The sequence below is a fragment of the Pseudonaja textilis genome, chromosome 2 (assembly GCF_049901715.1).
Source record: "Pseudonaja textilis isolate UNSWEBS1 chromosome 2, rPseTex1.2, whole genome shotgun sequence".
NCBI lineage: Eukaryota > Metazoa > Chordata > Lepidosauria > Squamata > Elapidae > Pseudonaja > Pseudonaja textilis.
The window spans coordinates 189,682,406-189,696,526 of NC_141991.1; the positions used below are offsets into that span (position 1 = coordinate 189,682,406).

The window sequence follows — 14,121 nt, forward strand, 5'->3', positions numbered from 1 at the left end:
GAAGAACTTGACCGGAAAAGAATGTGTAGGAGGAAGATAAGAAGAGAAAGTTTTGGTTGACTGGGTCAAACAGCAAAAGCAACAAATAAGGTACCCTGGAATTTAAACTTAAGAACATTGTTCCCAAAGAAGATTTTGAAGCTGCAAAGGAGAGAGAGAAGGGAAAGGATTAGGTTTTTTTTTCCCCTTCCTTATACTGACAGCTAAGAGACTTAAGCAAGAAACTGAAAAAAAAAATCCACTTTGACATTAATAGGCATCTAAGCTGAAAATAAAAGTCAAAGGGATAATAAAGATTTCTGGACATTTAAAAGTTTTTAAAAGCTAGAAAGGAGAAAAAAAAGAATAGAAGGGCAGGATCTGGAAAAATGGAGGAGACCACCTGGAATTAAGGAATGGAACTGTAATTAAAAGGAACTTACAGTGAAATCTTAACAAGATTCCTCAAAGATACATTTTAATGGAAACTTGGTAACAAAATAATAGAACCCCAGGAAGAGAAAGTGGAAAAAAGAAGCAAGTAGAAACAGCCTTGGACAATTGACAATGTCCACAGCCTATAAAGAAAACTTGTATAAGATGTTTTACAGGTGGCATTTCCCCCCGACAAGGATAGCAAGAATGTTCAAGAACAAATCCGAAAAATGTTGGAAATGTCATCAGAAACCTGGTTCATACTACCATATGTGGTGGACTTGTGAGGATGCTAGAAAATATTGGACTAAAATCCGCATGTGGTTGGAAAAAATGACAAAGAAGCATATAGATTTGAAACCGGAGCTTTTCCTATTGGGAATCTTACCAGATGTTTATAGTAAAGATTTGAAATATTTGATTGTAAATGTGTTAACTGCGGCTAGGATTGTATTTGCAAAAAATTGTAAAAATGAGAAAATTCCATTGCAGAAAGAAGTTATAAAGAAAATATTGGAATGTGCTGAGATGAGTAGATTGACTTGAAATTAGAGAGCAAGAAGATAAACAATTTTATATAATTTGGGATCTTTTCTATCAATGGTTGAATGATGAAATACAAAAATAGAATATTTAGAATGTTAGACAATAAGGAATAATATTGATTTCACTTTTCTTTTCTTTTTTTTTTGGTATTTGATATTATATTTATAAAATGTTTTCTCTCTCTTTTTTTTTTATTTAGGATAGAATTGGTAGGATTATATGATTTGTTATAGAGTAAATTACTTAAATTATAGTTATCTCATAAGGCATGATTGAATAAAAGTATAGTCAAATCTTTTTTTCTTTAATAATGATATGAGGATATATAAGTTTGGATTGATAATAAGAGTTATTATGTAAGGTAACTGTAATTGTGACTACGAAATGAATGCACAAAACTGATGAACCAACCTACTCACTGTTTGTATATAAATACGGATGAGAGCTGATGTTTTTATGTTTTGTTTGTTTGTTTGTTTGTTAAAAAAACAATAAAATTGTTTTCAAAAAAAAAAAGAAGCAAGTAGAAACAGCCTTGGATTATTTGGGTTACTTGGTGATTTTTGGTTTTTGCATCTAGATGACTAAAATTAACGGGGTGGTTGTTTAAAAGTTTTTAAAATGGTATCACTCTTAGAAGAACTGAAAACGGAACTTAAAAAATGGAAAGAAGGCGCACAAGAAAGGAGAAGTTATTTTGGCTTCGTGTTTCAATTCTTAGAAATGGAGATCTGGAACTATGAGAAGCAACAAGAAACGCTTGCAGAACAAGAAGATTGGGACAAAGAAGAAGCCATCTTTAATGATCAAATAATTTGAAGTGGGGGGAAAAAAGAAAAGTGGGGAAAGAGAGTGAAAGGTTTAAGATTAGAAAAAACAACCAAAAAGAAGAACAATTTGAAAGATAAGTATAATATTAGAAAGCAACAGAAGAGGGGATTACAGATGAGAGAGTTAGAAGTAGAGAGATGAGGGGGTAAAAAGGGGAGGGAGAAGAAGAGGGGGAAGAAGGCAAGGAAAAGAAGTTGTAAAAGACAGAAACAAGAAATGGAGAAACAGGGAAAAGATATAAGGATTGTAACCATAAGTTTGTTTAGAGATAATGGAGAGATAAATTAGAGACAAATTTAATTGTAAAAGGGATTCTGCAAAGGTACATAAGATAGCTTTGTTATATTACAAATAGAAATAGAAATAACTTTAGAAAATATGATGATGGATAAAATATTGATTGTGATGCAGTGGGATGTTTGTTAATAAATGAATTAAAATGATTGAGAGAATTAAAAGGGAACATTTTTAATTATTAGTAATGATTTATAAAAATATAAGTGAGAAATATGGAAAAAAAAGAATTAACTATGGAAAGTTTATAAGTGTTCCCAAGGAATTGAAAAGAAATGTTAAAGAGGTTAAGATTTTAATGCATATTAATGATAGAATTGAATTGGAATGGAATGTGTTATATATATATATATATATATAAAACCAACCAGAACACAGCCAAACCCCCTACCAATGAGAACACACCCCCACCCAATCAGAACACAGCCAAGCCCCCACCCAATCAAGTCCCACCCCCACTGGCAGTTAAAAGGAGGAAGCAGCTGCAATCTCACATTACTCTGAGAAGCACAGAGCTGGAGACAGAAGCCTGAAGATGATGAATGAGACTTCATCGAAACGTTGCCTAGATACTTCGAATCTTACGCGGGAGAAAACCCGAACAACCAAAGATCCACAAATACCCGCGAGAACCTCAGAAAACAAATATAGAATATAGTGTCTATTTTAAGAATATAGTGTCTATTTTAAGAATGTACCAAGCAGAATTTGATTGGAAGTTATGCATTATATTGAATGCTATAATCTTAAAGCTATACAATGAAGCTTAAATAAGAGCTTGAATGGATAAAATTAAAGGATATAAAGGTGTCATACTCTAATTGGTAACTACAGGGAAAATTTGCTTAATAAGAAAAGATAATGTGAAATTGTAACAGGACAGACAAAAGTATGAATATAATGATTTGAATTGAGATAATTAAAACAAAGTTGAGAAAATTAGAAGAGGGGAAAAACTATGTAGAAAATATAAAATGGTAATAAGATATGGAATAGAATATAAAAATGAGCATTAAATTGAGTTTTGTGTCTGTATGAAGAAGTGATAACCTGGGACCATGCTATTTTCAAAAAAGATGTTGTATTTTGTTTTTGTGTAAACCCAAATAAAATTCCAATTCCTCCTTGCATTAGGAAGTTTTAATATATGTAATTGGATAACAACTTTTTTTCAAATTCATCTCAAATGCTTGTCAACATTTTTCCTTAGAGAATACATTGTTTGAATGGCTTTATTCCCTTAAACCCAATTGCTCAAATTATTATCAATGACCTACAAATACCTTATAAATTAAAAATTCTTTCTAGAAATAATATATGTATTTATAATCATATTTGAATTGTTTCTACTTGGTTTTTTGCATCTGCAGAATTTTCCCCTCAAAAGCCTATTATCGTGAAAAACACAAAACAATGAACTAGACTGATCATGCCTTTATGGCAAAATATGATACTGAATTGAGAAACAAGAGGGTTGAAATATCAATCCTGTAGACAGTTCAAGACATGTCAATCTGCCTCCTCAAATTTGAACATTTAGCTAGTTATATGTTATTCTACTTCCAGCTACAGAGCTAGGTTCTAATGCTAACATAGTAACTAGGAATAATAAAATTATCTTAGGAGGCCCTTGAATTCATCTGCAGATCTTTCTTTCCATCTATTCTATATGAAGGCCCTTGAATCAAGATGAAGTCAGGTACTCCTAGGATTAAAAAACTGTTCCAGATATAACTCTACTTTATGATGAAGATATGTATCTGTTTGTATATTTTAATTGCAAGCTGCTTTGGAAATCAGTTCTAACTGGTTTAATAAATTATGTATTTAATTAATTCATGACAAGTAAACCTTATTTATTAATGTACCTTATCATTCCTTGCAAAGGAGCCTAAGTAGCAGTAATTTATGTTAAGACTATCAGAAGTAGGGAAGCAGGTAATATGCTCCTAATTACATGTTTTTTCACTGTTCTGCTCTTTCAGTGTTTCATTATTCCTCCAGGGTAGTTCACCATTTTGTCTTACTGTTTTAACTTAAGATGGTATAATGGAGAGGACTAGTCCTCACATTTTAATGTGGAGCTGGTAAAAGTGTGCTAAATGTTCTGAGCTTGAAATATGCTGACTTCAAAGCAGCTGTTTCCTTAGTGTTTTGAGCAAAAGTCAAAATACGTGTGTTCTGAGAGTTTTGTACACAAACAATACAGCTGCATGTACCTTGTTTTGTTTGAGAATAAGTGCTTTGCTACTTGTGGGAAACACAGATTACATATTGCCTGCCAGCAGTTGGCAGAACAGTTCTGTGATGCTAAGCAAGTGCTTTAGTATCCCTATGTAAAATATATTCAATATTTCTTTGTCTACTGATATAGGTATGAATTTTCAAGCTTAAGTGTATGCAAGACACTTGATTTGGATGAGTTGTGTTGACTTTTGGTTTTCTAGGTTGTCACCTTCACATCTGTGAAGCCCTATTCAAGACAGGCATCTTCATTTCCTGACTCTCCCAAGAGCCTCTGCATTTTTAACAAAAGAACAAGTTAACTGGGGGAGCAGTCAGTGCAGCTTCCTTCTTCACCTGTGCCGAAAGAAAAGCTCCCCCTAACGTGACTGATGCGGGTGCAAGGACGCCTACCTTGAAAACTGTATGCCCATGTATCACCACTGCTACATGGCTGTATTGTCAGTTGGTTTCAAAGGGCAATTCAAGATTCCCTTTATTAAGCACTAACATATTGTGGGACTGAGGAATTACTGATTGATATAAAGAGGTAGTCCTTGGACTACACCCTAACGTAGGCAGGCAGTACCTTATAAATATTACGTCCAAAACAAAAAGAAGCATGAATATCTTACCGCTCTCACATAACAAATGATAAGGATCAATCATGAGTTCTGTCCTGTGCATGTTTATATAGTTTTTAGCGTTATGCTTCCAAGTGCGCATATCACATTTTGATCTCCACAATTATTTCAAAACTTAAACAGAGAACTCCTCTATTTCTTACTCATCAGTGCTTTTAAGGTAACTTTATTCTTCTCTTAGCTGCTTTCTTCACTTCAAGCTAAATCTCTTCTGTTCTAGAAGCAAACTTCTAACTCAGTTATGTCAGCAGAGATCATGTTCATATTTATAATTTTGAATTTATTTATTATTTTATAATAATTGAAATGATGTAATAATTTATCATCTTTAATGATGATTTAAACATCCAGATACTGAATTCAAGAGACTGAAAGAATTGGTTACATATGTTGGGCTTTTCACGAGCAGAAATTATGCATTCTAATTGTTTTTCTAGACATAGGTCATTAGTATGTTGTTGTTGTTCACCAAATGTTTTGTTTAATCATTATACATCAGCTCCATAATGTCACAATTTCAACATAAATGCAATTATTGCTCCCTATCTATTAAGAAGAGAATACTAGTAGAGCCTCAAGTAGGAATGTAGGAATTACCAGGTTGGGTAAGAAGTCTTTGGCAATACAGATTTTTTTTTTTAAAAAAAATCATATAATAGATATTAAAAGAAAGACATGAAAGGAAATAGTATTTCCTGGACAAATACTGCCAAACCTAGTCAGCAGCACATCAAAATATAACGTCTGAAAAGGCACATGAGCTAAGACAACAAATGTGAGATGTGAAAAGTTGCAAGTCTGTGCTAACTTTGAAGAATAGTATTTTCAAATCAATTAGTGCATTTTCACATCAATTGGCACACTTCCATACAAAAGTTTGAGCAGGATATTTTGAGTTTCCTTGGAATATGTATACTTAAGCTTTTCCAGGGTATGTTTAAACAACTGAACTTTTATTAACAATGTTTATGGAATCCAATATTACCAAATAGATAATATTTAAACAAACTATTAATATATTCCAATTACGGATAGTTTCTTCTGAGAGCTATGCAAAGCCTTTGAGTTCTGGGCTATTTGGGAAGCATTTCAATCTCAAAATGCTTCCACGATGGTCTAAAAATCCATTTTCAACCCAGAATAATGGCTTCAAATTTGAAATGGAATTACTTAAAATAAAATATGTCTTGCATACCCGTACTTCTAGAATACTGGTTTGTTATCAGTGATGCAATCTAGCAGTGCAACAAGATTTTTTTAACAGGAAGAAAAAGCTAACTGGGTTTATTTTAGCTTCTCAATTCTCACATTCTGCTTCATAATAATATAAAATGGGATAAATTCAATATATTCTATAGCAGAGGTCTCCAACCCAGAGTCTGTGGATCGGCACCAGTCCACAGCATGCTAGATACCAGGAAGCACAAACATGTGAAGCCCCATCCATGGGATCCAGGCAAACCCAAGACTGACCCCTCCAGCCTGCGGAAAAACCTCTCTCCACAGAATTAGTCTCTGGTGCCCAAAACTCAGAGGCCACTGTTCTATATTATTAAAAACATTAACAAGATAAACTGAATTATAATCCATTGAAAACATTTAGGCACACATTTTGCTATAGATCAGGGGTGTCAAACTCAAGGCCCGCAAGGTGCTTAAATCTGGACCATAAGGCCGGCCTATAAATATCAAAGTACCGGCCCACGGTGCCTCTGGTGGCTAAAACAGGCTGTTTTCACCCTCCATGGCCTCCTGCAGCATGAAAAACAGCCTAAAAAACAGCCCGAAACAGGTCCCAAAAATGGCCTGAAAAATGGCCAAAAATGCCCCCAAAGCATCCTGGAAACACGCCGCTCAGTTTGTTTTCAGCCAGCAGAGTGCTGCAGGAGGCATCTGTCCCGCCTCTCCACCTGGCCGGCAGAGGACTACAGTGCTGATCCTGGCCCTCGAAGAAATCCAGTTTGACACCCCTGCTATAGATAGTTAATTTTGATACAGCTAGTTAATTTGAAGTTAGAAGTTTCCAGAATACCATAGTAAATTATAAACACGAAGTAAAACTATCACCACACGATTTAAGCATAAAATGACTTAAGGTTTTCTTTTCTGATCTTCACTTCTTCAATATGCAGATGATACCCAGTTATGTATCTCAATACTTGACTGACCAAGCAATGTTGTCCAAATCTTTCCCAAGGGTCCTTAGGCTGTGGAGGATTAAACAGGGAAGAATGGGCTTCAAGTCAAGATTGGGTAGGTATGGGTAACTGAACCTTTCTAGGGCCAATAACGTGACACCATTAGTTTTTTGGGTATTCCTGCACAATTGGGAGGCTTTCTTGAACTCAGTGTTTCAGCCCAAAAGTGGAAGCTATGGCTAAGAAGACTTTTGCAGAAATCCATCTTGTGAAGCAATTGTACCCTTCCCTCGACTGTGAGGCCTTTCAGGCACTCACACTTTGATCACCTAAGATATAAACTAATAACAAAGGATAATATTTGTAGCTCGGAATGGAAACGAGGAGTCCTTGGTGCTCTCTGAGTTTGGTTGCTTTCTTGAGAATGTTTCATTAACCAAACAAGGTAAGATTATCCAAGCTAGCACTGATATTACCTAGTTTGGGTAATGAAATGTCTGCAAGAAAACAACCAAGCTCAGAGAGCACCAAAGACCCTTCATAAAAATTATTGCAATGCAGCCTAATTGGAGCTCTGTCCTTGAAAACCACACAGAAGCTGCAGAATGCAGCAGTTTGGGCAATTTTGTATATATATCATCAGGTCGCTGTAATAGCTTTGCTCCATGAGCTGCAATGGTTACCAGTCAAGGGAAGAGTATAATTCAAGTACTAATTATGACCAATAAGCCCTTTGTGGAATAGGGCCTGGTTATCTATCCACCTGATAGGACCTAGGAAACATATTTTCTCTGCCAAAGCTTCTATCTTCAGATATAACATCCTTGCCTTGAGCTATACTGCCCCCTTCCCCTGGATCATGGTCAAAAGAGCTCTGGAACCTAGCTGTATTTCCCAAGCTAGAATGGATAATGGCCCCACATGGCTGATTGTCTTTTAATCATTGTTTCCTTCCAGATTTTTTTTTTTGGGGGGGAGGGGCATTTGTATTGTATTATACTACTGTTTTTAATGGATGTTGCCTAGAGCTAGGTGGCCTTATAAATTATTTAATATATTGTATGAATGAATACTAATGAATGAAAGCATGAATATTAAATAATTCTCAGCATGTCACTATTTTTATGGCTCATTCAATTCTTTTTAAATAAAATACATCATAACCTTGTGAAAGCTGATCTATAAAAGGATGGTATGAAGACCAATTCCAATGTGGCTGAGTAGCAAAAAGAAAAAAAATACACCTTGTTTTTATGTTGTTATTTGGTAATTCATATTGAGGAAATTTACCCTATTTGACTGGAAAAGAACAAAAAACTTACAACTACTAATAAAAAGAAAACTACAAATACTGAATTTTTGCACTCCTAGAATTTTCTGAACATTGCTCGCTGGATATATTCTGTAGCCCTCCCACTCAGGAGCAAAAGAATAGGTCCACACATGAAGGTTCAATTAAACTGATTTATTACTTAAAACCTCAGCACAGGAATCTTTTTTAACGAATGGTTGGCACTTGTATAAGCTAAGGCTCAATGGCACTCAAGGAGGGTTGGTTAGTTCTCATATGGCTACACAGGGATTCTGGGCTGATGCCTCTTTTCACTCTCCCTCCGGTTCTGCCCTCCCTTTTCTTACTCCTTTCCTTGACTCTGCAGAAATTTTAATATGGAAACTCAGTATCAATTCAGATGCAGAAAAGCATTCTGGCACTATGATTACGTATCTGGGATGAAAACCAAGTCAGACAGAGGATTAAGATACGTCTGTGACCTTTAGCATTCTTGCCATCACACTAATCATAGCCAAATACTTTCCCTTGGCTGCTTTCTGTAGCAACTGCCAAAGTTAGCAAATCTTGTTTTTACAATGCAAACAATGCTATCTTGTTAAGCTTTTTTTTTTAGTTTAGTCAGTTACCTGCTGCCAAAATGTTTAAATCAGTGCCCCTCCTTTAAAACAAACAAGTAAAATTTGCAAATACAACTTGAGTTGAAAAATTAGCTTTATGCAATCGTTTATAGGCATCTCCCTGCATATTTTACAATTTGAAATGTGGAATGTGTGTATGTACATATGAAATCTGTCCTCTCGCTCTCCACTTAATCATCAGGAAGGTGAACACGAAAGTTATCTGCAATAAGCAACCTGGCAAATATTAGGATAAGTCGGGACTATAAAATGCATGAAGTTCAACTTATTTAGAAACCACTTGTAGAACTTCTCAGAAAATATGCAAAATACACTGGGCAGAAATATTGGGAACTAGGCTTGCCTGTACCCCCCATTTTTTCAATACTTTAGGTCTTGTACATGGAAATCAGGCCTACTGTCATACCCCTATTGCTCTTCTTGTGCAAGGAAAACACACACAGCAGGACAAAAACAAGGATATTCATCCAGTGTGAAGTCAAGTTCTCCTGAGAGAAATTGATATTACATGCCAATAGGAGGCAGGGTCAAAGCCAAAAAACTTCATATCCATTCACACATTCTGCCATTATGCCTGACAACAGCCTGCCATAATAGTAAGGGTCGCCATTTATATTAAACCCATATTAAACTAATATACACCATCGTATTATATAGTATATAACCATGCTAAACTAATATCCATCAAATCACATTATAGCTTATTGCACTACCTGAAAACAGTCAATGAGATATAAGACAGGAAGAGATTAATTCAGGTGCCATGCCATACTATATCCTGCAAAAAACATACTTTACAGACTCAAATTGCTTTGAAAATCCATACTGGCAAATATTAGGATAAAAGGGCCAAATTATTAGTTGTATATAATTTGAGACGTGGTCCAAATTGAACTGCAAGAGCTGTGGTGGCGCAGTGGTTAGAATGCAGTACTGCAGGCTACTTCTGCTGACTCCTGGCTGCCTGCAGTTTGGCAGTTCGAGTCTCACAGGCTCAAGGTTGACTCAGCCTTCCATCCTCCCAAGGTCAGTAAAATGAGGACTCAGATTGTTGGGGGCAATAGGCTGACTCGGTAAACTGCTTGAAGAGGGCTGTAAAGTACTATGAAGTGATATATAAGTCTAAGTGCTATTGTTAGTTACATTGGTAAATAAGTGGTGTAGTAATATGACTTACAAGTAAGTCAGCCATGAAGTTATTTCTTGTCTATATCAATATGGGCATTTTAACTGTTTGCCAAATTAAAGTAAATCAATGCCTCATATTAATTCTGCAAGAGGCACTTCAGAAGACAGAAGTGTGAACATAGCATCTATCTGCCACTCCAAGTAGTCATTATCTGTCTCCAGAACGATAAAACTACAATGGAAAACTCCATACAACAGTTGCATAATCTTAGCAACACACATATACACTGCTCCAAACGTTGCTTGAACAAATTGCAGGCAAGCACTGCATTCATGTTCCAAAAACTGCTATCAAATTTCTCACTGGATAACAAAGATGCCTGGCACTGTTCTCAAAAATGATTTTGGAAGTAACTGTTCAGATCATGTATCACAGCATGAGTTAAATTACTTTTTAATCTATTTGACATATGATACCGTAAAATAAAGGTAAGGATTTATGTCATCAAATATAACAGTAGTGAAGTTCTGACTAAGTAATATAAAGGCCATACCCTTAATCCTTTAACAAGATTCACTTAATCCATTAAACTATAAAATCTGATCAATAAAAAGATATGTAATATATATCTCTAAATTACAGTTCAGAGATACATGAATGAGCTCCCCCTTCCTCGTTTGGCATGATCAATATAACTAGCTATTTTATTTTAGCACTGTCGATAAACTTTCCTTAGTCTTATTTTTTATATATTTTATTTATTTATTATGAAATTTATTTGCCGCCCATCTCATATCCAATGACTCTGGATGGCTTATAACATAAAACCATTAAAAAATCTTTAAAACCATCTATTATAAAATTACACAGCAAACAAAATCATTAGCACAACATGGCAAAGGAGGGAGCCGGACACAGGGGTAGATGGGAGGTGGGATTAGGTCATAATTAATCTACCACCTTCAGTGTGAAGCTCCCCTATTGGGTCCTGAAACCATCTGGCAGTTCTTATCCATGGTTTATTGAAAGCACAATTTCTGAAGCTGTACTATAAAGATGTATGTAGTACATTTGAAAGTGGTTTGGCGACTGAAATATGGATAAATTAGAATCGGAATTTTTCTGCTGACTGTGCCAGAGAAAAGGAGTGGGAAGGATTGGGAGTCTTTGGAGGAGTTGTGTGGCGTACAAACTGAAGAGAAAGAAGAGAGAGAAAGAAAGAAAATAAACACAAAATTTGTCTGAAAAAGACTAATATGATGAGCTATTGCTGCAGACTGAAAGAGGGGGTCAATTTCAGGAGTTGAACAGACCCATTAATTTGATCCAAAGACATCACAAAACAAACCCTCAAATGCAAGGTTGTTTCTTACAAAATCCTAACAAAGGAAGACAATATATTTGTACATTTTTTATTTTATTTTTAAAAAAAGCTATGTTCTTACCGCAAGCTTTACAGCAGGCCATACAAATTTCTTCTGCAATATACTCTCCAGCTGGAAACAGTAGATAGTCACTTTCTGTCTTTCCTGCGGAATTATAAAGGTAAATTCGAAAAAGCTGTTCTGATGGTCGAGAAATGGTAGAATTTCCAACGATACCACCATTTTGATGAATAGTAGATGATACTGTTCCTTCCATATCTGTCACTGTAAGTAAGGCCATGATATCTTTACATTCTGTTCAGCATATCTTCCTGCAAGATATTAACATTAAAATCTGTAAGCATTTTATCTATGTATCTAGAATATTTTGCATTAGTTTTAGTTTATAGATTTGGTTTATTCAGGGCAGTCCAGCATTCCAAAAATGAATGCATTCTCTCTCTCTCTCTCTCTCTCTCTCTCTCTCTCTCTCTCTGAAACTCTTAAGACTTTAACAAATGCTGATGATACAATTTTATAGGATCACTGACTCTCAATCGACCTTCTAGGTAATCTGAAGCAAATGTTTCCTATACTACAAAACCAACTTCTCGAAAGACTAAATCCAGCAAAATATAAATATGTATGCTCTGATACTACATAGTAACTGACAAAAGAGATTACTGAGAATTTCGAAAATCCAACCATATTTAACATTTTTTCAACACCAGAAACCATTTTCAGCACCCAAATCAAATCAAATCAAAGCCAGGTAGGACTTTCAGGGCAGAAGTCTAGTTATGCTTGAAGGGAAGGGTGTTGGACTTTGTTGTCCCAGTACCTTGTAAATGACTGTCCTTATTGCTTCATCTCTTGCAGGAATATTGAGCAACCTTCCCTAATGCATAAACTGCAGATGAAAATCTGGCATCCCAACAAATGGTGATGCACTCAATTGACACCTGATGTTGCCTTATATGAACATATAAGGATTCTGTGCAGGGCATGGTTCTGTTTTTTTTTAACATTTCCCAGTACTAACATATTTTATTCCATTCAGTTTTATTTTTCATCAATTTACTTTCCTTTGAGAAGCACAAGGCTCATTTTTCAGAACTTAAACAACTCACAATACCTTCTTCATGTGTATTTGACATAATCCAAAGTTCATACCATAATAATGTGACTGCTTTTAAAATGCCACAAGATATTTGCTGCAAGAGATCCTTTCAATATTGTCAAATGCAACTCTATTGTAGCCACTGCAAAATACAGGCTCATAAAATGGGTATCAGGGAGCTTTTATATGACAGACAAGGAGCTGAAAGGCAGCAAGCCAACCCACATTGAACTGTTACATGAAAAACTTTTCTATTTGACACTTATTAATTTATGTATACTTTAGTTATGTATACTGAATTATCTAAAGTGTAATGATTCAGAAAAGAATAGGTAGGCTCCTGCAAAATATATGCAATTCTTAAAGATAAATGCTTCATCACAGTCAAGTTAATGAGTTTACAGTATGTTGGATACATTTGATATTAAGGAGAACTTTTGGATCTCACCTTCAACATGCAAAACATAGCAGTCCTGACTAAAATAGGATTTTAGATTATATTTTTAGCTTCAGAATGCCTTAGCCCAAATAAGCAAGGCTCTTTAATCTTGCACCAGTGTAGATTGATACTGATTTCTGTGACAGGTGAAATTCTAGAGGAAAAAATGATATGTCAGACTGTCCAATTTTTCACCATAGATGGACCAGGTTTATGTTAATATAGTTTCTAATTTTATTCTTAAGGAAGGTATTTAATAATACTTCACAAATGGGAAGAGGCCTCAATGATGGAAGCCAGCATTTGAGGTGCTATGATTGGACACAATGCCAAAATATGTCAGGAAGACAATCCAGGAAAAAAAATAAAGCAGGCAGACTATGAATAAAATTTAGAAATAAAGTGCTATAGATCAGTGCTTTTGAGAGTTTTAGACATTTGCATCTCCTTTTATAACTGGACTCTGAAATGATCAAATGACGCTTGAGATAAAGATAGTATCAGAGTTATTAAATATAGTTGCAGATTGAGAAGGTAAAAAATTAAATTACTGCCCAACTATTTGTCCTTTTACTTTAAAATAATGCATCATTTCATTTATACCTAAATGTATTTTAAGAGATAAATTTCTGATCACCTAATTTTACCCATGGACATCAAAAACACAATTGGATGGTTTTCAAGAATCCACAACAAAAAATCCTTCTTGCATAAGAAGTGAGAAAATTTCTAAGATTTAGGGACATAACTCTAACTCTCTGAAGAGCCACCAGAGGTCGTTTGATGATTTGATGGTATTCCTGGAATGAAAATGTTTGGTGGGATTTAATGGTGAGTAGTATGCATGAGCCAAGCTATTCTCCCTCGAGCTGCTCGGATCATCTAGAGAGTGGGAGGTGCTCCAGTCTGCATCTGTGTAGGCTGGGCTTAATCATTAGGGAACGCTCCGCCCTCTGTCACATGGTCCCTTGTAGCCTCCCAGTTTATGCCCAGCCTTTGCAGAGTTAGGCTGTGTGTTTTGATTGTGCTTCCCACTCTTTGGCTGAT

The 14,121-nt window shown here is 35.3% G+C and overlaps 1 protein-coding gene across 2 annotated transcripts in view; it reads right to left on the reverse strand.

Moving 5' to 3' along the window:
* The window catches only part of JAK2 (Janus kinase 2), a 73,320-nt gene that overhangs the window by 31,901 nt on the left and 27,298 nt on the right, over positions 1 to 14,121 (reverse strand). For both annotated transcript variants that reach the window (XM_026703732.2, XM_087926673.1), the window contains exon 3: positions 11,597 to 11,847. In XM_026703732.2, coding sequence (XP_026559517.1) covers positions 11,597 to 11,816 — 220 coding nt within the window. In that variant the 5' untranslated portion in view covers positions 11,817 to 11,847. The remainder of the gene's footprint in view (positions 1 to 11,596; positions 11,848 to 14,121) is intronic.